The following is a 24894-nucleotide window of genomic DNA, read 5'->3' on the forward strand; positions in this document are numbered from 1 at the left end:
GGGATAATGATACCTACCCTTCAGAATTACAATGAAGTTTAAGTGAAATCATACAAAAAAGAACATACTGTTAAGAATATAACCACAGCCAATATATTTGATATTATTTCAGTTCTTTAAGTTTCCCAATTGCTGTTTCCAAAAAGATCAAAGAAACTTATCCCACTGTATTCTTTCTTTCCCACCAAGCAATTGGTTGAAGACAGGCAGCCAAAGAAGCAGGGAGGACAGTAAAGAGCCTGTGAAAACTCCAAAGTGATATATCAGGAACGATTAAGAATCTTCAGGACCCTCTCTCCTGCTGGTCTCTTGTGTCAGGTAGCTCGAAGCAGGAGCCAGGAAGGGCCGACTCTTAGCTGGGCAAGAAAAAGATGCGACATTCCAAACGAACACACTGCCCTGATTGGGATAGCAGAGAAAGCTGGGGTCATGAAAGCTACAGTGGAAGTCACAAACGGAAGAGGAGATCTCACAGTAGTACACAAGAGAATAGGCATTGTAAACCGCATCACCAGTTTAAAGAATCTGATTGTCATTATTTAGAAGCAAGGTCCTTGAATGAGAGAGATTATAGGGACCGGAGATACGTTGATGAATACAGAAATGACTACTGTGAAGGATATATTCCTAGACATTATCACAGAGACATTGAAAGCGCTTATCGAATCCACTGCAGTAAATCCTCAGTCCGAAGCAGGAGAAGCAGTCCTAAAAGGAAGCGTAATAGACACTGTTCAAGTCATCAGTCACGTTCGAAGAGCCACCGAAGGAAAAGATCCAGGAGTATAGAGGATGATGAGGAGGGTCACCTGATCTGTCAAAGTGGAGACGTTCTAAGAGCAAGATATGAAATCGTGGACACTTTGGGTGAAGGGGCCTTTGGCAAAGTTGTAGAATGCATTGATCATGGCATGGATGGCTTACATGTAGCAGTGAAAATAGTAAAAAATGTAGGCCGTTACCGTGAAGCAGCTCGTTCAGAAATCCAAGTATTGGAGCATTTAAATAGTACAGATCCTAATAGTGTCTTCCGATGTGTCCAGATGCTAGAATGGTTTGATCATCATGGTCATGTTTGTATTGTGTTTGAACTGCTGGGACTTAGTACCTATGATTTCATTAAAGAAAACAGCTTTCTGCCATTTCAGATTGATCACATCAGGCAGATGGCGTATCAGATCTGCCAATCAATAAATTTTTTGCATCATAATAAATTAACACATACAGATCTGAAACCTGAAAATATTTTATTTGTGAAGTCTGACTATGTAGTCAAATATAATTCTAAAATGAAACGTGATGAACGCACACTAAAAAACACAGATATTAAAGTTGTTGACTTTGGAAGTGCAACATATGATGATGAACATCACAGTACTTTGGTGTCCACACGGCACTACAGAGCTCCAGAGGTCATTTTGGCTTTAGGTTGGTCTCAGCCTTGTGATGTTTGGAGTATAGGTTGCATTCTTATTGAATATTACCTTGGGTTCACAGTCTTTCAGACTCATGATAGTAAAGAGCATCTGGCCATGATGGAACGAATATTAGGACCCATACCAGCACACATGATTCAGAAAACAAGGAAACGCAAGTATTTTCACCATAACCAGCTAGATTGGGATGAACATAGTTCTGCTGGTAGATATGTTAGGAGACGCTGCAAACCATTAAAGGAATTTATGCTCAGTCATGATGAAGAACATGAGAAGCTTTTTGACCTTGTTCGAAGAATGTTAGAATATGATCCAACTAAAAGAATCACCCTGGACGAAGCATTGCAGCATCCTTTCTTTGACTTATTAAAAAAGAAATGAAATGGAAATCAGTGGTCTTACTATATACTTCTCTAGAAGAGATTACTTTAAGACTGTGTCAGTCAACTAAACATTCTAATATTTTTGTAAACATTAAATTATTTTGTACAGTTAAGTGTATATACTGTATGTTTTGTATCTATAGCAAATTTACCTTGTTAAGCAGTATGGTCTTGATAATGAATGAAATATAAAAGTTGAAATTAAAAAAAAAAAAAAAAAAAAAAAAAAAAAAAGAATCTTCAGGAGGCATTAGCTAGACTTTGCTCCTGAATGACCCATGAACAGGGACAACGTCATCACACCCTTGACTAATGCCAGGTGTCCAGGACAACTTAGGACATGAAGATGATGATGGTAAAGAACATTCCTTCATTTCAACAAATATGTAAAGCACCATTCTTGATTCTGGGTCAGACCCCTGGCCTCACAGAGGAAAGACCTCTTATTACTAGACATAACCACAGGAATCCTCTTCCACTCCTCTTCCAATGTGCTATTGAATCTCAGAGTTTTCAGAGGGGTAAACAGTGAAAACCACCAGTCAATCATTGTTGGTTCCTGCATGCTACACCAGTCCTCTGCCAAAGGCGGGACACACCATCACTCATCCACACAGCAGGGAGTGGCCTCTGACATAAGGAGTGCCACTGGACACATGTGCAGATTTGGAAACTTCAAGTTTCCATGGTAAATAAGTAAGAAAGTCAGGAGTGGCTCAAAACCAAAGCCTTACCTAGGTTACAGCAATGGATTTCAGTAGGTGTATTTTTCAACAAGCTGTAGAAAGAAGTGAAATTCAGCCCAGCCTATGCTAGCAGCCAAATCACCCCGAGATACACCTTTAGGAGAGCCACTATGGCTAAAAAATTCTTAAGTGACCCAGACCTTATTTAGCAGGCCAAGTCTTCAGATGAGATTTAAAGTCTGTTCAGACTTAGCCTCATTGGAGCTTTCCAGCTTCATTTCCTGTGGGGCTTCTTGTCATCTCTCAGGTGGCGTCTGTGCTGCTGTACCCTGTACCTGTTGGCTCACAATGTCTCCCTCACTGCCTCTAGTCATGGTCAAGAGTCAACCCTTCCTCAGGACCGTCTGGGATCTCAGTCCTTCCGTAAGATTCTTCCTAATCCCCACCCCCAGGAAGATGTGATCCCAGCTCTCGAACCCGCTGGGCTTTATAGCTGCTCAGATATCCACTCCCATTAAAGTAATTGACACATCTTACTTCCTGTCTGTAATTCTCATACCACTTAGCCCGGTGGCTCTGCTGATTGAATCAGGCTTACTTATGACTTCCTGTAAACAGCGAGGTAAAGGATATGCCACATTATTAACAGCATCTTATTTTTATCACCCCTCACTTCTTCATGCACCTTCTAGGTTCTCCTGTATATTCCAGATTATATATGTGTTCAAAACACCTAAGCACACTGTTACACAAAACCCATGGCTGAGTGACTGTTCTCTGTATAACAGGCTGTAAAGGAATCTGGTTGGGATTGATCTTTAAGAGAGAATTTAAAGATGGAGAGAAGACATTTAAAAACTCTGGGCATCACCATTTTGTGAGGGGAGAAATGATCAATTCTGTTTCTGATGAAATTGTACTGAAGAATATACTTTTTTTTAAATAAATATTCTTCAGATGTTAATGAACCTTTATTTTATTCATTTACTTATATGTGGTGCTGAGAATCGAACCCAGTGCCTCACACATGCCAGGCAAGTACGCTACCACTAAGCCCCAGCCCCAGCCCTGGAGAATATACTTTGATTTGTGGTCACAGCTGTGACTTCATCTGTACCTGAGGACAAGATGCTGTCCATAATCCAAAGCTGCGTTCCCCAATGGACAAGATGCCCATTAGGAACTTGGCACACCCAGTATGTATCCTTACAGAGGGTCCCTGCTATGGGGACAGTCAAGGGCCCCAGCCCAGTTTCTAGAAACCAGGCCTGTGTCCTGTCCTCTGATATTTGCCACAGTGAGGCAGGAACAGTCATAATTTCATCTGGGGGAAACACAAATGCTAAAGCAGAGTTACAATTTCTGAATAATAGTTCCTCATGGGTCCCTTCCCAAATTAAGTTTCCAGCTCTCATTTAAAACTAACATGGCCTCACAGTGCATGCCTATAGTCCCCGCTACTTGGGAAACTGAGGTGGGAGGATCACTTGAGTCCACAGGTTCAAAACCAGTCTAGGCAACATAGTGAGACCTCCATCTCAAAACAACAAAAAGGGGCTGGAATTGTGGCTCAGTGATAGAGAGCTTGCCTAGCACGTGTAAGGCACTGGGTTCGATCCTTAGCATCACATACAAATAAATAAATAAAATAAAGGTATTGTGTCCATCTATAAATAAAAATAAAATAAAATAAATAAAGGGGGGCTGGGGGTGCAAATCAATGGTAGAACACGTGCTTAGCATGTGTGAAGCTCTGGGTTCAATTCAGCACCAGAGAAAAATAAAAATTAAGAATAAGTAAAATAGCCAGGCGTGGTGGTGCATGCCTATAATCCCAGCAGCTTGGAGACTGAGGCAGGAGGATTGTGAGTTCAAAGCCAGCCTCAGCAAAGGCAAGGCTCTAAGCAACTCAGTGAGACCCGGTCACTAAATAAAATACAAAAAAAGGGCTGGGGATGTGGCTCAGTGGTTGAGTGCACCTGCTGAATTCAATCTCCGTACCCCTCCCTACCAAGAAAAAAGAATAAGTAAAATAAAACTAATCTAATTTAAGTGAAAATTTACTAAAATCACTTTTTTTTTAATGCTGAAACTGGAATTTCTACTCATTCTTACCAAATGTCAATCTGTACATTTATAAATCTGCTAGATTACCTTAGAGGAAGATAGCACCCAGTTTTCCAGCTCTTTGAAGTAACCCCAGAACCTTTTTAAGCCATTCTCACCTTGATCCAATAACATCAAAAAGATGTTGCCAGCGATCGTTGATTTTGTTGAGCTTGTCATCGATCTCAGCTGCTCTTGTCTTGCTGCTGGCCTTGATCAACTGGTCACCCATCTGCTTTAGCTGTAACTTGTTTTCACTGAACAAGTTTATTTCTTCCATGCAGTCCTGGCAAAAGCACCAAAAAAGTCTGCATTATCCCTGCAAACTCATTTCTGCTCCAGTCATAAACACACAGTTGCTGCTTAGAATCCTTTTAAAAATCAAAAAATTCTCAGGCCTGTTAACATAACTCAGCTGTGAAAGGCTAAAAACAAACCCGGCCCACCAGGCAAATGTGAAATGTATAAAGCAGCAGTTAGTTTGTCAATTCAATAGTCCCTAGGGTTGCTCTGCGGGGATTAGTGATCATTTCAAAATCATGGGCTTCACTGCTGTTGGTCTCTCCCCTTTGGCAAGGTGATCACCTTATAATAACCCCTGGAGAGGGCTGGGGGTGTGGCTCAATGGGAGAGTGCTTATCTAGCATGAGTGAGGTCCTGGGTTCCATCCCTAGTGTTGCAGCAAAACAAAACAACCTCCAAAAACCCCTGAGAAACCAGCCCTGGTTTAGGGCCTGAAGGATGCTCGTGAGCTCCTTCTCTGGCCAAACTTCCTAACCAAGGGCAAGCAACTCCCCTCAGTACCATGTCCACCTATGATAGTCTCACACTCCCATCTCTCTGGAATCTTCTTTCTGTCAACTTTTCCCTCCAAAGGATCAAAAAAAAATGTTACTGGAAACACACCCTAATGAAGCCAGATTTAAAGTTAGGTAGTCAGTGTAGTTAGGTAAATCGGGTCTAATATCGAGTAAGATCTAAAATGGAGGCCATGTTGAGAATGAATTCCGGAAAAAGTTGAACAACTCTTGGAATGTTAATGAAGTCCAGGAAAAAGCCCAAGGCCAAAGCCCATCCCAAAGAAGTGTTAATGAATAGTAAACTTGAAGATGCTGACTCAGAAGTGCCCAGATTACTTCTTTGGCCCACATGTGTCCCAACCCTTTGGGCCTTCCCACCTACATTCCATCACTGAGAACTATAAAAATGGGAAACAACCGCACTTCCACAGATTCCATCTCTTGGGTCCCCTTCTTCCTCCGGGAGAAGTCTTTTCTGCTGTCCTTTAATAAACTTCTAATTTCCACTCTGACCTTGCCTCTGCGTGCTTCTCTGGTGTTATTCTTCAACATTGGGGAAGCAAGGACTCACCGGTCAACAGCGGTAACACTAATACATTTTACCTCTCTGAGCCTGGCATCAGGAGGGCACAGCAGTCCAAGGTCATCATAACAGCACTCACCTGGGCACCCCTGCTTACTTACCTTCTGCAACTTTTCAATCATTTCTTCAATGCTAATATCTGCGGTCTGTAGAACCTTGTTTTCCATCTGGACCAGCCACGCACACAACTCTTTATTTTTTTCATTGAACACGATCCATGAATTGAGTCTGTCTTCAATCTCCTGTTTGCGTGTAGCCACCTGGGTATAAAAATGCATCTGGCAGCCGAGGAGAGCCAGGAAAGCCCTCCCTGCTCTCTCCTCATCAAAAGGACTATGAATTTCATTCCTTCTAATCAGCATCTCTACACACTTAAATCTATTTCTTCCTTTTAAAACCTAGAGTTTAACAGCAACAGAAGTGTTTTACACCTTTCATAGCTAAAGTAACCAAATACTGCATTGCACCTGACTGAAAGGATTAAGCTGTATGCAATGCCTCTCTATTATTATCAGGTTATATGAAAAATTAGAAATCAGAAAAGTTAGATAAATATCTTAAGCATCACCCGATTTCCACTGTTTCCTATTTTTCAATATGCATTTATTAACTACTTACTATAACTACTTACTTTAGCTATAGTAACTTTATGACCCAAATCCTTTCCTTCTAAAAAACCGAGCAAGTCCTTATGCCTATAAGGCCAATGTCCTATTTAATTTGAAAATTAATTATAATCCAGATCATGATATAAATTACACATCTGTAATGCAAATGGACTAGAAAAATTGCAGTCCCTGAAATGTTCAAATGTTTAAACAAAGCAAAACAACACACGGAACGGTGCACGTCGTTCTTCATTTAATCCACCGTCCCATTATACACTGTAATTTTGGGATGGAAACCATGGAAATATCACCAAAAACTGGTTTGCCACAGGCTGACCTCCCAACAGCCACTGCTCCATTATGAATAAGTGGCCCCTAAACTGACATCAGCAAAAGGTCCTTCTCCTTACACCGAAATTTATTACCTAAATAAATTTACATTTAGATAATGAAAATTAGCTTCATTAAATGGTCAGAAGTATTTCTTTTTTAGGTCTTCAAAAAATCTTTAAAATCTTAAGAGTTAAAAGGAGATAGCTAAGTTCTTTTAGCAAAGTTTTAACACCTTGCTTTATAGACCAGGAAATGAAGGTTGAACTCTCTGGGATTTTCTTACTATGTACAAAAAAACCCCTGCTCTTTTCAGACAGAGGGAGGCAAAAATACCAAATGCTGGACATCCTACCCAGACTAACCTGTTAAAAAGGCTTGAAAATCTACACTTTAAAAAAGCAAGCTTTTGGTTTCCATTCCTCAGGGCATCTATTTATCTTAGCTTTTAAAACTCTTGGCATTTTGAGCAGTGTCCCGATTGACTTCATAATGGTAACAATTAAGAACATCTGGACCCCAGTCTTTGTGTCTAACTTTTCAAATACTTTTCACATATTCTAAACATTCTTTTACAGAAAACCTAAATTAAAAAAAAAAAACAACTTACAAGAACATTTGAAATTAGGGCACATAGTGATTATCAAACACTAAAATCAAGGAGTTTTTGATATTTAATTCACAAAAAAATGAGATTAAAGATTTTCTTTTCCTTAGAATTACATGTTCTTAAAACAAAGATCTTTAAAGTCTATTTGAACACTTTAACCCCATTCCTGTCACAATGGTAAACTGTACTACCCCAACGACAGTCCTCTTCCTGATAAGTAGAAGGGGGCCCCCCTGAGAGACAGAACAGCAGTTGGCCACTTCTGTAACAGTGGCCCCTTCACCTCTGAATATAGCCCTCATTACTCTAAGATTTTTTTTTAATGTTTTTTTTTTCTCACTTCTCCTCTCTCCCCCTCCCTAACAATATTGGGGAGACAGTGTTCTCCTTTCTTTCCTCTACTTAATTTCCTTTGAATACACCTATTAGAGGAAGGAGATGCCAGCGGTGGATCTGGGAAGTGAATATCTCCCAAATTAACAAGTAAATCTTAACAGGCCAACAGGGCGCCCTGGGACCCCCTACCAGAGCACACCTGGAATGTAACCTTTGAAGAGTTCCTTTAAAAGGACCCTGTCCCTCCAAATCGAGAGGGTCACAGCCTTTGGGACAAGAGTCCCCTGTGTTTCTTCTTTGCTAGCAAAGCAATAAACCTTTTTTTCTTTTTCTCAAAACCGTGTCCTCATTAAATTGGTATTGATTGGCATTGGGGACAGGGACCAAGCTTTTGATTACACTTCTTTTAGAGAGTTTAAAAAAACTAACTCCTTGAAATAAATCTGCGATTGCTTGTGAATGCAGAGTTCTCCAATGAACACTCCCACGCCTGCAGACACTAGGTGAGACTCCTCTGTTAGGCCCAGAAGGGACACTGCAGTAAGACACTGAAGGGACACTGCAGTAAGAGAGACCTCTTCTAATACACCAAATTAGAAGTGCTGGGACACCAAGCAGAGGGCAGAGGCTGCACATCTGCTCATGGCTGCAATTCTCCCTGCTTAAGGTGATTAAAAACAAAACAAAACAAAACAAAACTCTTAAACAGTGAGCAAACTTGCAGCATTTAGTCTGCTGAAACAAAAGGGTCAAATCTGTTAAACCCTGCTGCTGCCTTCTAAAGGAACAGCAGCCGGCCAGGGGACCCGCTGAAAAAGGGCCTCTCGTTCAATGAAAATTAACCTCCTTTCTACTTTGGCCTTCAGGACATTTCGATCAACTCCCAAGCAGCCGTACCCTGCAGTTGACTGACTTACTCTGAGGCAGAGGTCCTCCCATTGTCTGTGCAAATGCTCTATCTGCTCCTTCAAAACCATCACGTCCTCCGAGAGAATGTGCCGGGTTAAGTCGCCCTTCATGGTGTGAAGTTCTTGCAAGTTCTGAGTCCAGTTAGTCAGAGACTTCTCTAGTTCCTGCATTTAAACACAAGAGGGTGTGTGTGTGTGTGTGTGTGTGTGTGTGTGTGTGTGTGTTGGTGGGGGGAGCCTTCAACTCAAGCTGCTGTTGTTTCCAAACCTGTAGGCTAATCCTTTGATTAGACTCTGGGGGAGGGGAGGCCGGGGAAGGGGAGGGACCGGCAGAATTAGAAACAGCCCTGCGGGCTCCGCAGTCCTGGTTGGCCAGCCCTTCACCACCTTTCTCTCAAAGGAATGCTCTCTCTGGCCTTCCTTCTCAATTCCTCAGGTAGTTCAGATTTTTATATCATGCATCCTATTTTAAAGTCATGCAAGTCTTTATCCTTATTTAGAGAGCAGTATATTGGAGTCTAATAACAATGTTGCACACATTTTTAATTCGGAAACTGTTACAGATAGGTAACAGTGTGATTTCCTGCTTTTAGATTGCTGCTTACTGTTGTTGTCAAATAATGACAATTTCTGTTCAAAGGAAATTATTTCTGGCTAACTTTCTAAATGAATATAAAATGGAAGAAAACATGAATTCTTTGCTAATAACTGACAGAGATTAGTTAGATAATTTCCTCTGGCCATAGAAACTTCTACTCTTTATATCTCTATTTACCTTTTATTTTATATCTATGTTATTATTTTTATGGTTCTGGGGATCAAAACCAGGCCTCACACATGCTAGGCAAGCACTCTACCACTGAGCTGTACCTTCAGCCGGTATCTATCTCTGAAAATGAAGGGTTTTTCAAATTAAAACTCTGAATTCTAGAATTGAATCAAGAAAATTACTTTCATCACAAAGAAGGTCAAAGGAAACAGTAAGCCCATTCAAGAGTCTTTTAGGTTTTTCTTGTGCAGGGCACATTTTAAGGGTCTCCATTCCTATCACTAGGAGTCTGAAAGAAGGTCCTATGTCATTTACACCAGAAATCAGTCTGAAGGGTGGCCACCATAAAATTGTCTTAATTCTGATTGACTTTTAGAATTCTAGAAGTTACACTGGCATGCTTTCGTAACTCGCCAATAAAAATTACATTTAGTAAAATGCCCTGGGGAATTCTTTTTAATGACTGTGTGCAGATGAAGAAATGGTACCTTCATCAGAGAGAATAAATGTTTTAGATTCATGATTCTGCAGTGGAACACTACAAATGGCTTGCGCAACATAAAAGGGGCGACTCACTCACTGAGGTGCACCACTTACCAAGTTAAAGGGCTTCACTGAGTTTCCCAATTGGGTGCTAGGAAGCTCAGTCTGTCCAGTCCCCTGCTCAGAGGCCCAGCTCTGATGCCTGCACAGTAGGCAAGTGTTTTTTTATCCACCCACGTTTAAATCAATTCTTGTGATACCTACAATTGAAAGGTATACCCAGCGGCTCAGGAGGCTAAGGCTGGAGGATCAGGAGTTGAAAGCCATCCTCAGCAATTTAAGGAAGCCCTAACCAACTCAGAGAGACCTGTCTCTAAATAAAACATAGAAAAGGGCTGTGGATGTGGCTTAGTAGTTAAGTGCCCCTGGGATCAAACTCTGGTACCAAAAAAAAAAAAAAAAAAAAAAAAAAAAAGGATTGGACTCCCCCCCCACAATCCACACACTTTGGGTAGTGCTGGGAATTGAGCCCAGAGCCTCTTTCACACTAACGAAGGGCTCTACCACTGAGCTATACTCCCAGCTCAAGATATAGGACTTTTGAATATGGACAATTCTATGATTTTAAATAAGTATTGCCAAATTGTGTCACAAATGGATGATTATATCTGTTTCTCCACATACTTTTTGGTGTTGAGTTTTATATAGTTGGGGGGCAAGTTTAATATGCAGGAATGATAACTAATGATTCTTTCACTTTTCCCCCTCCCCCGGTAGGGATTGAACCTAGGGGCACATATTATTGAGCTACATCCTCAGCCTTTTTTCCTTTCAAACAGGGTCTCCTAAATTGCTGAGGCTGGCCTTAAACTTGCCTCCTGAGTTGCTGGGATTATAGTTGTGTGCCACCACGCCCAGCATAAATTCTGAATTTCAAACCATGTGACTATATTACATATTCAAAAATAATTTAAAAATTAAAATCACTCCTAGCACTAAAATTTTATAAACACAGATATCTAGCAATTTTCATAATAGTATGATTAGACTATATGAAAAACTTATAAAGAAATCTTATATAGGTTGAGTATCCCTTATTCAAAATGCTTGAGACCAAGAAGTATCTCAGACTTTAGAGTGATTTGGATTTTGGAACATTTGCACAGCCTTTACTGGTTGAATATCCATCCCTAATCTGAAATGCTCTGGTAAACATCAACATGGCTCTCAAAGTTTTCAATTTGGGGGTATATTTGGCTATTTGGATCAGAGATGCTCGAACTGTGTGTGTATGTGTGTGTGTGTGTGTGTGTGTTTACGAGTATATGGTCATATAAATTATTCTGTACATCAACAAATGTAGCTATAATGAGAATGCAATTTTATGAGGAAGAAAGTAAAGCTCAGAGTGGTCAAGTAGCTAATGTATCTCCCATGAGACAGTCAGGGATGGCACACACTGTCCTAGACAGGCTTCAGGTTATTTGGAACCTTTTTGGAATATGGTCAGGGGTTGAATGAATTCAATACTTTTTGCCTCTGCCTGATTCTTTCCTTTGATAAATAGGATGCTGAAGGTAGGGACACTGAAAAGATTCTGCTGGAAGATGAGCAGTGTGGTACTTAGGAAAAAGGGTTTTCATTTTCCATTCTGCATAGGTTTCTAGACTTTATGGAATCAATTTCCTGTGTATCAACTAAGAAAGTGATTCTGAGTTCTTTCATTTGTTACTAATTTGTTCTCTCATTTTGGGTCTAAACCTAATGTAAAGATGGCAAAAACTTTGAAAATTAGGTATATATATATATATATATATATATATATATATATATACACACTTTATAGAAGTATGGGTGAACAGCAAATATACTTAATGGTGAAAGATTAGAATTGTTTTCTTTTGGTGAGCATGGTGGCACCCACATGTAATCCCAGTGGCTCAGGAAGGAGTCTGAGGCAGGAGGATTGCGAGTTCAAAGGCAGCCTCAGCAACTTATCGAGGCACTTAGCAAATAAGCAAGACCCTGTCTCTAAATAATATGTTAAAAAAAGGGATGGGGATGTTGCTCAGTGGTGGAGCACCCCTGGGTTCAATCCTCATTTCAAAAAAAAAAAAATTTTTTTTTTTTAAACATCAGGACTGACACAAAGGAGCCAGCTATCAGTGCTTCTCTTCAATATTATTCCAGAGCCACTGGCTAGGAAAGGAAGTAGAAACACAATATGAGAATTAGAAGAAACAGCTGGGCATGGTGGCACATGCCTGTAATCCCACCAGCTTGGGAGGCCGAGGCAGGAAGATCACAAGTTCAAAGCCAGCCTCAGCAATGGTGAGATGCCAAGCAACTCAGTGAGACCCTGTCTCTAAATGAAATATGAAATAGGGCTGGGGATGTGGCTCAATGGTCAAGTGCCCCCAAGTCCAATCCCCAGTACAAAAAAAAAAAAAGAAGAAGAATTAAAAGAAACAAAAAAAAAATTGTCATTATTCATAGATAATGATTATCTTTAGAGAGAATCAAAAGACTATGTGGGCTAATTATTGGAATTAACAAGAAAATTTAATAAGGTGGTTGAACATTAGGTAAATATACAAAGATTATATTTCTGCACTCCATCAATGATCATGGAGGGACTGGGAATGTAACTTGGTGGTAGAGCATTTGCCTATCATATGTGAAGCCCTGGGTTCAATCCCCAATACCTCAAAAAGGAAAAAAAAATCAGAAAATAGAGAAAGGCAGTATTTAATAGCTTTAAAAATACCAAGAAATATATCTAGCAAAAGGTATACAATACTGCATAAAGAAAATTAAAAAACATTATTGAAAAATCATTAAATATGAGCAAAAAAGGGGACAAATATGCCATATTCATAAACAGGAATGCTCAATGGCAAAATGATATTATTTGCTACAAATTAATCTATTTACTCATTGCAATTCCATTGAAACCCTTATCAAAAATTTTCAGTTTGACAAGCTGCTTCTGAAAGTCATATGACAGGGCTGCGGGTATGGGTATAGCTAAGTGGTAGTGAAGTACTTGTTTAGCATGCTTGAGGGCCCTAGATTTGATCCCCAGCACTCTGTATCCACCTCACACACACAAAAAAAGCTATGAAAGATCAAAGGCCCACAGACATCCATTCATATGAATGGGGAAGAACAGGTGTGGGTATACGTCTCACCTAAAATGAAGATTTTTTTTTAATTATAAAACACAGCAATCAAGATAGATTGATATTAAATACAAAGAAATAGACCATAAAACATAGTAGAGAAGTGGAAAACAAATCACACATATATGTAGTAAATTTGATTTTTAACACTGGACCATTCAATAAACAGGTGCCAGGATAATACAGATATATGAAAAAATAAATCCTCACTTAAAACATATGCCCAAATCAAGTCTTCAACAAATAAAGAGGTGAATGTATAAAGCAAAATTTGAAAAATTTCAGAAGGAAATATATTTTATGACATAAGTATAGAGATTTCCCAAAGGAGAAAAGAACATAAATCACATAGGAAAATATTAATAAATTCATCTACAGTTAAAATAACACAAAATCTTTTGTTCAGCCAATGACACAAGAAAAAGTAGAAAACCAAGCTCCTTGACAGAAGAAGACATTTATAATGCATGTACTCAACAGAGGAGTAGTGTATTAAGAATAAAAAAGCAGCTGGGTGCTGGGGCGCACGCCTATAATCCCAGCAGCTTGGGAGGCTGAGAGGAAAGAATCACAAGTTCAAAGCCAGCCTCAGCAAAAGCAAGGTGCTAAGCAACTCAGTGAGACCCTGTCTATAAATAAAATGCAAAATAGGGCTGGGGATGTGGCTCAGTGGTTGAGTGTTTTTGAGTTCAATCCCTGATATCACCCCCCACCCCCCCCAAAAAAAAGAATAAAAACGCAGCTTGTTCAAATCAATAAGATGAGGATAAATAACCTAACACAAAAATGAGTAAAAATATAAATAGGTCAGGCATGGTGGTGCATGCCTGTCATCCCAGCATTTTGGGAGGCTGAGACAGGAGGATTGAAAGTTTGAGGTCAGCCTCAGCAATTCAGCAAGACCCTAAACAACATAGTGTCTCAATGTAAAAAATAAAATGGGCTAATAAACTATAAAGAGATGCAATCTCACACCTATCAGACTATCAAAAGTTAAAAATAAAAATCTGACAATCCCTAATGATTGGAGAAGGAAAACACAAATTCATACTATACAGTAGGGAGAAGGAGGGAGCTATAGTTATCATACTGGTGACTTAAAAAAAATCATAAGGGAAAAAAACTGTATTTATGTTATATACTATGGTGCCACTTATTGAAACCCAGAGAGCCGTACTTCTGTATTTCATTGAGAAGGACAACTATGTATTAAAATGATAGAGGAATGAATAAGAATGACAAATGCCAAAATTAGGATTGGGATGGATACCTTTGAGGCAGGAAAGTACATGGGAGCTTAAACTGTATTGGTAATGTTTTAATTTTTAGCTGAGTAATAGTCATATGGAAGGAGGATCCTTATTTCTGGCACAGTTTCAAGTAATAAACAGCTCATGCCAGAAGTGGTGGTGCACACCTGTAATCCCAGCAACTCTGGAGGCTGAGGCAGGAGGATTGAGAGTTTGAGGTCAGCCTCAGCAACTTAGCAAGACTGTCTCAAAATAAAAAATGAAAAGGGCGGGAGATGTGACCTAGTGATTAAGTGCCCCTGGGTTCAATCCCCAGTACCAAAAACAAAAATGGCAACCCATTAATGCCTATTTTTTTTCAGCTTAAAACATTAAAAGGCACTGATTCTGGTAGGCACTCCATGTTTTTTAAACACCAAACCTGCAGAGAAGAAAGAGATGCAGGGGCTGGGGATATAGCTCAGTTGGTAGAGCACTTGTCTTGCATGCACAAGGCCCTGGGTTCAATCCCTAGCATCAAAGGGTGGGGGGCGGGGGAGAGAGAGATGCAGGAAGTTCCTGACTTGGGAATTTTATGGTCCAAATTCCTATGCTTGTGCCTTGCCTTCTGCAAAGACTTAAAATATCCAGGAATGTGGATATTTGCCAGTGTGGTCAATTAGGCATAGTAGCACAATTTGGTTTAGAAGAATTTTAGGAAAATGTTATACTTGAGTAAAAAACTCAACATACTGGTTTTAAAAATGAATTCTTCAGTTGTACTAATTTCAAAGACAAGGACATTTGATAAGGGAATAGCTTTTAAAGTAATCCCAGGGGCCACATCTTATATTACAGAGGAGCAACAACAGAAAGAGGATCTGGAAGAGAAAATCCCTAAGATCCCAAGAATAGATTTTCCTTGTCTTCATATGACGATTGCAAAAATCACCAATTTTAATACCTTCAGAGCCCAGAATGTGATGTTAGAAGATAGGGAAAATCTTCTTTGACTGAATGTGAAACTTAGTTTCAACATAGAAATAAAGTCAAGCAAACACCCCAGGAGCTCTGAGAACAGCTAAATGATTATCCCAACCACTGTTAGACTTCAGTACCTTAGTCAGCTCTCTTTCTCTGTGGAGGTCCTCATGAAGTTCTGGAAGAGGATCTTTACTTTGTGCTTTTAAAACTTGCAGCCTGCTTTTCAGCTCCTTGATTTTCTTTTCACACTGGTCCCAGGTCTATTTAAAAACAGTAATTAAATTGGATAAGTACTTGGTTCTTAAGAAACAATTGTACAAATAAAATAGCTCATTTAATCCACATAGTCTTTCTTTGTGTGTGTGTGTGTGTGTGTGTGTATGTTTTGGTACCAGGGATTGAACCCAGAGGTCTTTAACCACTGAGCCACATCCCCAGCCCTGTTTAAAATTTTATTTAGAGACAGGGTCTTGCTGATTTGCTTAGGGCCTCGCTAGGTGGCTGAAGCTGGCTTTGAACTCGCAATCCTCCTGGCTCAGCCTCCCAAGCCTCTGGGATTGTAGGTGTGCACCACCATGCCTGGTTCTTGTGTGTTTTTTATAAATCACATTGCAGCCTGGTTCCTTGTCTTGAGTAGACTGATATAAAGGAGCAGAGGGGACATCAATATGACTTGACATGGCCTTTGTAGTTTTACCAGTGGCTCATTTGGATTGAAATCTCTCTTCCTCCCTGCTTGTCTTTGTCATCTACCTAACCTTCCTTTTGAGTTTTGGAGAAGTCTAGATCTAAAAAGCTACTGTAAGGATGAACTTTTAGCATCCAGTCTTAGGCATATGCTGTTGATGGCACCACCAAGCAAAAAAAAAAAAAAAAAAAAAACTCAGCCCTTTCCTTGTCTTCTTTTCTAATGTCACCCCTCTGCTGGCTCTCTGCTTCTTCCAATGCCTGGTTGTAGCAACCCCTTTACATTCAACTTCCCTTTTCTGTTCTCATTACTGCCCTGATTGCCACTTTCTCTACAGTGCTTTGCAGTTTTACAAAGCTTTTCAAACTTCAGCAACTCATGGGAGTTATGACCTTAGGACACAGGGTAAATATTAACACACTTAAAATGAGACTCAGAGAATACCGACTGACCCACGGAGAGGGGGTTAAAAGCCTAGCCTAGTACTGACCATCTCTTTTCCTTAGATCTCACATTACTGAGCAAATAGAAACTTGCATTTTCAAGTTCAGGGTATTTATACTGGGCTCTTTAGCTTAAGTTTCTATTTCTTAGGTTAGTAAAAGTAGACAAACATACAATGAAACACCATTCCGTTTCTCAGTACAACTGCTACCTAAACATACTCAGGGTGACCCAAATCTAGGGAACCCTCCCACCTAAGGGGAGGCCATTTGTCTAGCAGCATCTACTTCCTGGTACTCAACTAGGAAGAAAGCAAAGAGAGAAGCAGAACTGTGAGTCCCAGCTGCTCCCACCAAACCTTTATTTTCCCTTACCATCATGCTTTACAAATAAAGCAGATGGTCAACCAGAGATTGCTAGCTCATGAATTTCATATAAAATCCACATAACCACATAAAATTCAGACACTTCATTCACAGGAGAAATGCTTAGGCCCAAACTCAGCACAGTTATACTTAATTTGAAAAGGTGCCCCTGACCAGCTTGGTTATCTAGTATCAATGCACACAACTGATTAGAGGAGAGTGGGCCATATGGAGTAGGGAAACTCAGAGATGGGAATAATAAAAAAAATAGCTTACTATTCAGAAAAGAGAAAGAAAAATCATAAAAATTATATCAGAACTTAAAGAGCATCTAAGTTTTGGGTCATAGGTTCAAATCAGCTCAAGTCCTTTAGAATACCATGGTATTTTGGCAAAACAACAATTTTCCTACTAAAGATTCAAAATAAAATATTTTGGAACAGGGAGTGGTGGCATATGCCTATAATTGCAGTTATTTGAGAGGCTGAGGCAGGATGAACACAAATTGGGGTCAGCCTGGACAACTTAGAGAAAAGGGTTGGTGGGGAACATTTCAATTCTTTTTTTTTTTTTGTACCAGGGAATGAACCCAGAGGCACTTAACCATTGAATCACATCCCAGCCCCTTTTATATTTTATTTAGAGACAGAGTCTAGCTAAGTGGCTTAGGGCCTTGCTAAATTGCTGAGGCTGACTTTGCAATCCTCCTGCCTCAGCCTCCTGTGCCATTTGGGATTATCGGCATGTGCCACGGTGCCCGGCTGGAACATTTCAATTCTTAAGTGTACAGTCATAAATTATCTGGTATCTGGAAAATTCACTTATGTGGAAAAGAGTATTCTCTGATCATATCAGAAAAATGTAGTGTTAGCCAGGTGTGGTGGTACATGCCTATAATCCCAGCGGTTTGGGAGGCTGAGGCAGGAGGATCATGAGCTCAAAGCCAGCCCCAGGAAAAGCAAGGCACTAAGCAACTCGGTGAAACCCTGTCTGTAAATAAAATACAAATCAGGGCTAGGGGCTGGGATTGTGGCTCAGTGGTAGAGTGCTTTCCTAGCATATGTGAGGCACTGGGTTCAATCCTCAGCACCACATAAATAAATAAATAAAATAATTATGTTGATCTACAACTAAAAATAAAAAAGCAACAACTACAAAAAAAAAAAAAAAAAAGGCTGGGGATGTGGCTCAGTAGTTGAGTGCCCGAGTTTAATCCTCAGGACTCAAAAAAAAAAAAAAAAAAAAAAAGTACAGTTTTTGTGTTTATTTCATATATTTTACCCCAGGATAGACCATTGTATGGAATGTTAGCTTTGTGTGTTAAATTTCTACCAAAAATGATTGTTTCATACTTCAAAAATGTAAATATCTTACTAGAGCCTTAACTAATTATATACTTGTCACTGAGCTTTTTCGGTGTTATATTATTATTTTACTATTATGAAATAACTAGTATAACTCACAGGTGAGTAGAATTTGAGTTCCATTGGAAAACTCACAATATTAGATTTCCTAGAGTCGCTCCCATCTTCACACGGCAAATAAAAATCATATATAGAGTACTTGAACACCATGAATGTATGAATAAATGGTGGTTTACCTCTATGATGCTTTGGAGATGCTTAATCATCTGTGCTAGATGGAGCTCCGTGTCCTTCCAGTTGTTCTGAAGCTGTCTGATTCTCTTGTTCATGGACTCTTTTGCTTCCAGGTTAGGTGTGTTCAGTAATTTCTCCCCAGCTTCCAAGGTTAGTGCATAGGTGGTTTGCCATCTCTGAAAATGGATTTCCTTATTCTAAAAAGAAAAAAAAATATTGATTTCAATCACTGATGTGATACAAATGTGATGGTATGTGTTTGTCTAGATTTCCTTCAAAGCACTTCTTTTCTTCCTTCCTTCTCCTCCTCCTCTCTCCTGCTCTCCCTTCCTCTGTCACTCCCCACTCCTCTTGCTGGTACCAGAGATTGAACCCAGAGGCACTTTACCACTGAGTACATTCCCAGCCCTTTTTATTTTTTTAATTTTCAGATAGGGTCTTACTAAGTTGCTTAGGTCCTTACTAAGGTGCTTATTAGGTCCTTACTAAGTTGTTGAGACTGGTCTTGAACTTGCAATTTTCCTGTCTCAGCTTTCTGGGTACCTGGGATTATAGGTGTGCATCGTGGTGCTTGACTTGAAAGCTTTTCTTAAATGTTAAATTAGACATAGACCAAACAAATCTGGTCAGAACGGGCAGCATGCACGAGCACTTTACACATGTATACATGGGCTCTTAGTCACTTCCAAAGCTAATGTTTTACTTTGAGTAGACAGCACACTACCAAGGAAGAAGTTCTTAAAATAATTTTCAAGGTTTAGTAAGAGATAACATTCTTAGTGTAATGATGGAAAGGGAAGTTTAAAATATATGCTTCATAGAATAAAAGCTTATAAAGGTAAATGGATCTAAGTGTATTAAGAAAATGATTTAGTATTAGACCTGAAATTATCATTTGTACTATTTATCACCATGGCAATCCAGAAGAGTAGAATGGTCATATCATCCTGAACAAATGTAAAAGAGGACAGAATAAAAGAGGTTAAAAAAAAACCTTCAAATTATTATACAAACATGTATATTAATATACATGTATATTAATGCACTAAAAGGACACTTTAAAACAATTCTACCTGAACATCACAAAGGCTTTTCTTTAGTGAAGATGTAAATTAGCTATTTATAAATACAAAAATGAAGTAAAAATTTTTAATTGATTCATGGTTCTGAAAGAATTTGCTTTCATGGGAAAAATTTCAATAGCTTTTATCTTTCCAAATATGACTTCCATCATCTTCAAATTTCTCATCTAGGACATAAAGTAGACATTTCCAAGACAGAAGCTGATAAACAACAATGAGCACTGATTTACGTACAAAGGTGTTTCTGGGAAGACTTGAGATCATTCGAACCCAAAGGAGCAGAGGAAATAAGAGAAACTGACTCCAGGAACACACCCAGTCCCCCCGCATCTTCCAGCCACTCAGCCACCTGGTCTTCCTCTTCCCTGGCTTGGTCTCCAGCCCCAAACCAGAGTCATCCTGGACTGCATTTTTCTTTACTTGCCACATTCAAACTGTTAGTGAATTTTGTAAACTCTATCTACAAAAATAGCCCTTAAAAAAAAAAATCTCCACTCAGATGGCTCTTGTCTTAGCTATCATAACAACTCTCCAAGACTACAGGAACAGCTTCCAACTGGTATGTCAAACTGTTTTTTTCTCATAAAATAATCACAACACTCTCAGTCCCACAAGTTCTTTTGGAACCTTGCCACTGTTCATCACATGGTGGTTCCTTTGTCCCCTCCTCTTGAACCTGTGTGGGTGTGTCTAATGGCCTTGATTAATAGAATATGGCAGATGGGACATGTGTAACTTCTGAGTTTGGCTCTAACCCATCTCCCACACCTACCCCTGTACTAGGGATGGAACCAGGGGCACTCTACCACTGAGCTATATCCCTGGCCCTTTTTATTTTCTATTTTGAGATAGGATCTCACTAAGTTGTCTAGGCTGGCCTTGAACTTGCAATACTCCTGCCTCAGCCTCCCTAGTTGCTCAGATAACAGGTGTGTGCCACTGTGTCAGGCACTATCCACTCATCTTTGCTTCCAGCTTCATCCCATGGCCCAAGAAAGCCTTCTATTTCTATGGTTATTATTACTGTTTTTTGGTGCTGAAGATTAAACCCAAGGGTGCTCTACCTCTAAAGCACATTCTCAGCCATTTTTATTTCTTAATTTGAGGAAGAGTCCAATTAAGTTGCTTAGGTCCTTGCAAAGTTGGTAAGACTGGCTTTGAACTTGAGGTCCTCCTACTTCAGCCTCCCAAATCGCTGGGACTATAGGTATGTACCACTGCCCCTGGATGAGCCTTGCTATTCTAGATGAACAGGTATATTGGAGTCTAATCCTATAAGGCTAGACCAGGCGGTAGACTGTGGTGACTACATCCAGCTGGCTTCCCATCGAGCAGAGCACACTTGGACTGTGACATTGGAGAAAATACAAAACTTTAGGTGAATGAACATTTAGCAAATGCTGACTACCTCATGCTTCTCACACTGCTGCTGCATGCATTACCTTTAGCTCATGGATCAGACTTCTGATTTGGTAGAGGCTGTAGCAATCCTGATCCTTTACTGCGGACAGCATGTGGCTAGTGTTGGTGAGGAAGTGGAACAAGTCCTCCATGGAGGAGGTGAAGTATAGCCACTGCCTCACCAGCTGGTCAATGTCACTCTTCCTCTGCCGAATGCCTTGGGCAGCACTCTGCCAGTGGTCCGTCAGATTTGAGAATTCCAAAACAAATTCTGGTCTGGGAAAAATAGATGGTTAGAGATTCTTGACATGATCACACAAGAAAGAATAACTGTCAGTGAGTCATAGAAACTCAGATTTGCTATTTGTATGTACAATTTGCATCAAACAACTTGTTAAAATTTGAGACCCATTCCACTTAAACCTAAGGGGAAGCTTTGGAAGAGGCAATGTGTGGTTGGCAAAAAGTGTTTAGCAGAAGATAATTTGCATATAATTGGTGTTTTGCCAGCATACACAACTATTTCCTTAAACAAACTGAGCAGTGTTAACATATATTATGCCACATGCTGCCTAGAAATCTTGGAGTTGGCATCGAAAGGAAACAAATGAACAGGCAGGTACCTTGTGGTGTTACTGATTACTGGAAATTGTTCTTAAATTTTAAGAATAAAGAGCCTGCCACGTGAGCCAGCTACAGGAAGAGTTCAGTTATGGTCAGCAGACTGGCCATGGGGGCTCTGCTCAGCTAGACCAGCACTGGCCCTAACCCCAGGCGGTCAGCCTGGAGAGAAGTCCCTTCTTTAACAACTATGACATGGTTTCTTATTAGGAACAGAAGCATTTAAAAACTTATTTTGAAATAACAAACCATCATGAGGGTGATGAAACATATTACAGAAGAACCATTCTGGATTAAAATTTACTATACCTGGGGAATGGGTATTTTCAAAAGCTTCTGTGCTACTGACCCCATCCATCTACCATAGGGAAAAGAGCCACCGGTGTTTTTATGGCCACACAGCAAGACCCTGTCCTAATGTACTGCCAGAAGATTGGACTCATAGTGATCTATCAGCTAACCTGGCTTCAGGGCATGGACACGGGCAGAATAATGTGCTGGCAGTTAAAAGAAGTAAGTTCTAGTTTTCTGTAGCAAAGTGGGTGACTATGAGTCACAACCTTCTTCATATTTTAAGAAGAACTGGAAGAGAGGTGTTTGGGGGTTCTAATAATAAAGAAAGGGTGAGGAGATGGAAAACTAATTACTCTGACTTGGTCAGTGCACAAAAAAAAAAAAAAAAAAAAAAAAAGAAGAGAGAGAGAGAGAGAGAGAGAGAGAGAGAGAGAGAAAGGAAGAAAGATAGATCTGCATGTCAGAGGTCTGTCTCAATCAACTGCATTATTTCTGTAAGTCCTAGAGGGCTTACCTCTTCTCTATTTCTGTTGTGTCCAGGAGTTGTAGGGACTGGGTGACATAAGAATCAGCAATTGTCTGGTTTATAGAAACTTCAGCTTCTAACATCTGCATGGGTCAAAACATAAAATTCTCAGCTAGAATTCGTTTTTATGAATGTGGAGAGCCCTTCTTTTACAACTACAACATAGCTTCCTGCTACAAATTTCTTATTAAAATCTATGATGGCAGGGGATATAGAAATGATTTGTTTTCAAGTTATTTGAGTTCAACTGGAAATGCTCAACTATCACCCCAACATTTCCTTAGAGCAAATAGGTCTAATCATAATTATGCCTAAATGCTCATTTCCATTGGATTTTTTTTTTTGTACTGGGTTTTAATCTAAGGGTGCTTTACCACTGAGGCACACCCCCCAGCCTTTTTCAATTTTTATTTTGAGACAGGGTCTCGCTAAGTTGCTGAGGCTGGCCTTAAAGTTGTGATCCTCCTGTGTCAGCCTCCCAAGTTGCTGGGATTTCAGGTGTGTGAGCGCCATCCTGCCAGGCTCCATTGGATGATCTTAGTAACAATATAGACTAAAATCAGTTATGTTAAAAAGTAACAGTGAAATAATCAGGCACACTTTGCAGGATTTGCCACCAGGAGGATTTTGAATATACATCAGTATAGCAAGGGGGAATACTTCTGTGAACTACTAAACGTTGCAATTATTACTGCACAGGGTACTTCACTCCTATAGCGAATTAGTGAAAATGCAAAAATGAGCTGAAGTAATTTAATATGCTCTTGGTATATTATTTGATGGGTATATTTGTATTCTGTAGAAGCAAAGTTATGCTAGAAGCTTCCATGCACTGCAGGAAATCTAGGAGTGCTGTCACTTATAAAACATTGTAACAAAATGTTAAAACATATGAAATGTGTGAGAAGTTTACAAATGATCAGTTAATTACTGAATTTGCTTAAAGATGTACACTCTGTAGTTAGAGAGTGATAGGTACTTATTGTATTTGGAACTATCTTTCCCAGACTCCTGCTCCAGAGAGCACAGGTTTACCTCATAAGCTTTCTGCTGTTCCAGGAGAGCAGGGAGGCTGTTGGCAATATTCGCTTTGAGCATCTCTTCTATCTTTTCCAAAAGTTGGACCCACTTTTCACAACAATGAAGAAAATTTTCATTTAACCCACTTTCCTGCAGCTCGCTACAAAGGTTTAAAAACAAACAAAACAGTACCACGTGATGACGACTTTCCCAAACTTGAGCTGTTCATTTTACCCGAATTGGAACAATGGCACAGATGGGATGTTCTGACCTGCAGCGGTCCAGCGCTGTGGCAGTGGTGCGAATCCATTGCCGGTTCATATTCTGTAATGTCTTCAGGGGCATGTCACTGAGTGGGAGCATGAGGCTGTCTTCATTCAGACGTTCAATGTCAGGAGACTGGGCTATCAATGCTAGCACATGATTCTATTAAAAAATAAAGACTAGATTTTTGGATGCCAATAAGAATACTTAGATGATGAAATGGCCTCCTTATCTTAAAGACGAGGGAAAACTGGGGCCTGAACAGGTAAATGACTTGCCCACAGTTAATTAGCTAGACATTGAAATAGCCCAGGAAGTAGGAAGGGAAATCAATTTTTTGTCTGAGCAAGACTGAAAATAGGCTCAAACAAAATATACCCCCCAGCAAAGCATGATAACTTAAACCATACTTTAAGAAAATATTATTCCCATATTTTGATAGCATATAAAATCACAAGAAAGCAAATTCATTAACATTTTATCTGTAAAAAGATATTCTAGGTACAGCCTGTAAGTAGGTCAATAATATGTTAAGCAAACATGTCTCACAATATCCATATTATCACCATAGAACTCTGCTGTAATAGTTTAGGTCAGGGTCAGCGAACATTTTCTGCAAAGGGCCAGATCATACATATTTTATGCTTGAACTGAACATGGTGTTGAGCACCGGGAGTCCCACCTGCTTGGCATCCTGGGGCAGGAAGACTGCTTGAAGCTACAAGTTCTAAGTCTGAGCAACATAGGAAGACCCCATCTCAACAAACAAAAACCATAAATAAGTAAATAAATAAATGCTTTAGGTTTCTGTAGGCCATATGATCTCTATAGCAACTCTTCAACTCTATCCTTACAGTATGAAAAGTCTCATAGAAGATGTGTTAATGGAGGGGCATGTCTGGCTTCAAATAAAACTTTATAATAATAGCAGGTTGACTTGAATTTGGATAAGGTACCTCATTTGCTGCTCCTCATCTAAGGTTATAAATATCAATCCTTAAGAGTTGCAAGATCCAGAATTCCTAAATTCTTTCATTCACTTATGCTAACTGTACAAAATTTATTAAGGTAATTTTTAAAAAGGAAAAAAAATACACAATTTTTTCTTTCTTTGCAGTATTGGGGATTGAACCCATGGTCTCATGCATGCTAGGTAAG

The 24894-nt window shown here is 39.7% G+C and overlaps 2 protein-coding genes across 9 annotated transcripts in view; one reads left to right on the plus strand and one right to left on the minus strand.

Moving 5' to 3' along the window:
• Syne2 (spectrin repeat containing nuclear envelope protein 2) overlaps positions 1-24894 on the minus strand; it is a 336172-nt gene that overhangs the window by 32023 nt on the left and 279255 nt on the right. For all 8 annotated transcript variants that reach the window (XM_046461329.2, XM_046461328.2, XM_046461327.2 and 5 more), the window contains 9 exons: positions 23744-23898; positions 23488-23632; positions 22441-22535; positions 21053-21287; positions 18531-18725; positions 15568-15693; positions 8796-8951; positions 6096-6254; positions 4731-4897 (listed from right to left, as the gene is read on the minus strand). In XM_046461329.2, coding sequence (XP_046317285.1) covers positions 4731-4897; positions 6096-6254; positions 8796-8951; positions 15568-15693; positions 18531-18725; positions 21053-21287; positions 22441-22535; positions 23488-23632; positions 23744-23898 — 1433 coding nt within the window. The remainder of the gene's footprint in view (positions 1-4730; positions 4898-6095; positions 6255-8795; positions 8952-15567; positions 15694-18530; positions 18726-21052; positions 21288-22440; positions 22536-23487; positions 23633-23743; positions 23899-24894) is intronic.
• LOC124104393 (dual specificity protein kinase CLK4-like) lies at positions 376-1932 on the plus strand. The gene is given in 2 exon segments (XM_046461331.2): positions 376-529; positions 532-1932. Coding segments are annotated over 2 exon segments (1386 nt in total). The 5' UTR covers positions 376-429; the 3' UTR covers positions 1818-1932.

This window comes from Marmota monax, unplaced genomic scaffold (assembly GCF_021218885.2).
Source record: "Marmota monax isolate L192 unplaced genomic scaffold, Marmota_monax_Labrador192_F-V1.1 WCK01_AAM20220418_F8-fsc00001, whole genome shotgun sequence".
NCBI lineage: Eukaryota > Metazoa > Chordata > Mammalia > Rodentia > Sciuridae > Marmota > Marmota monax.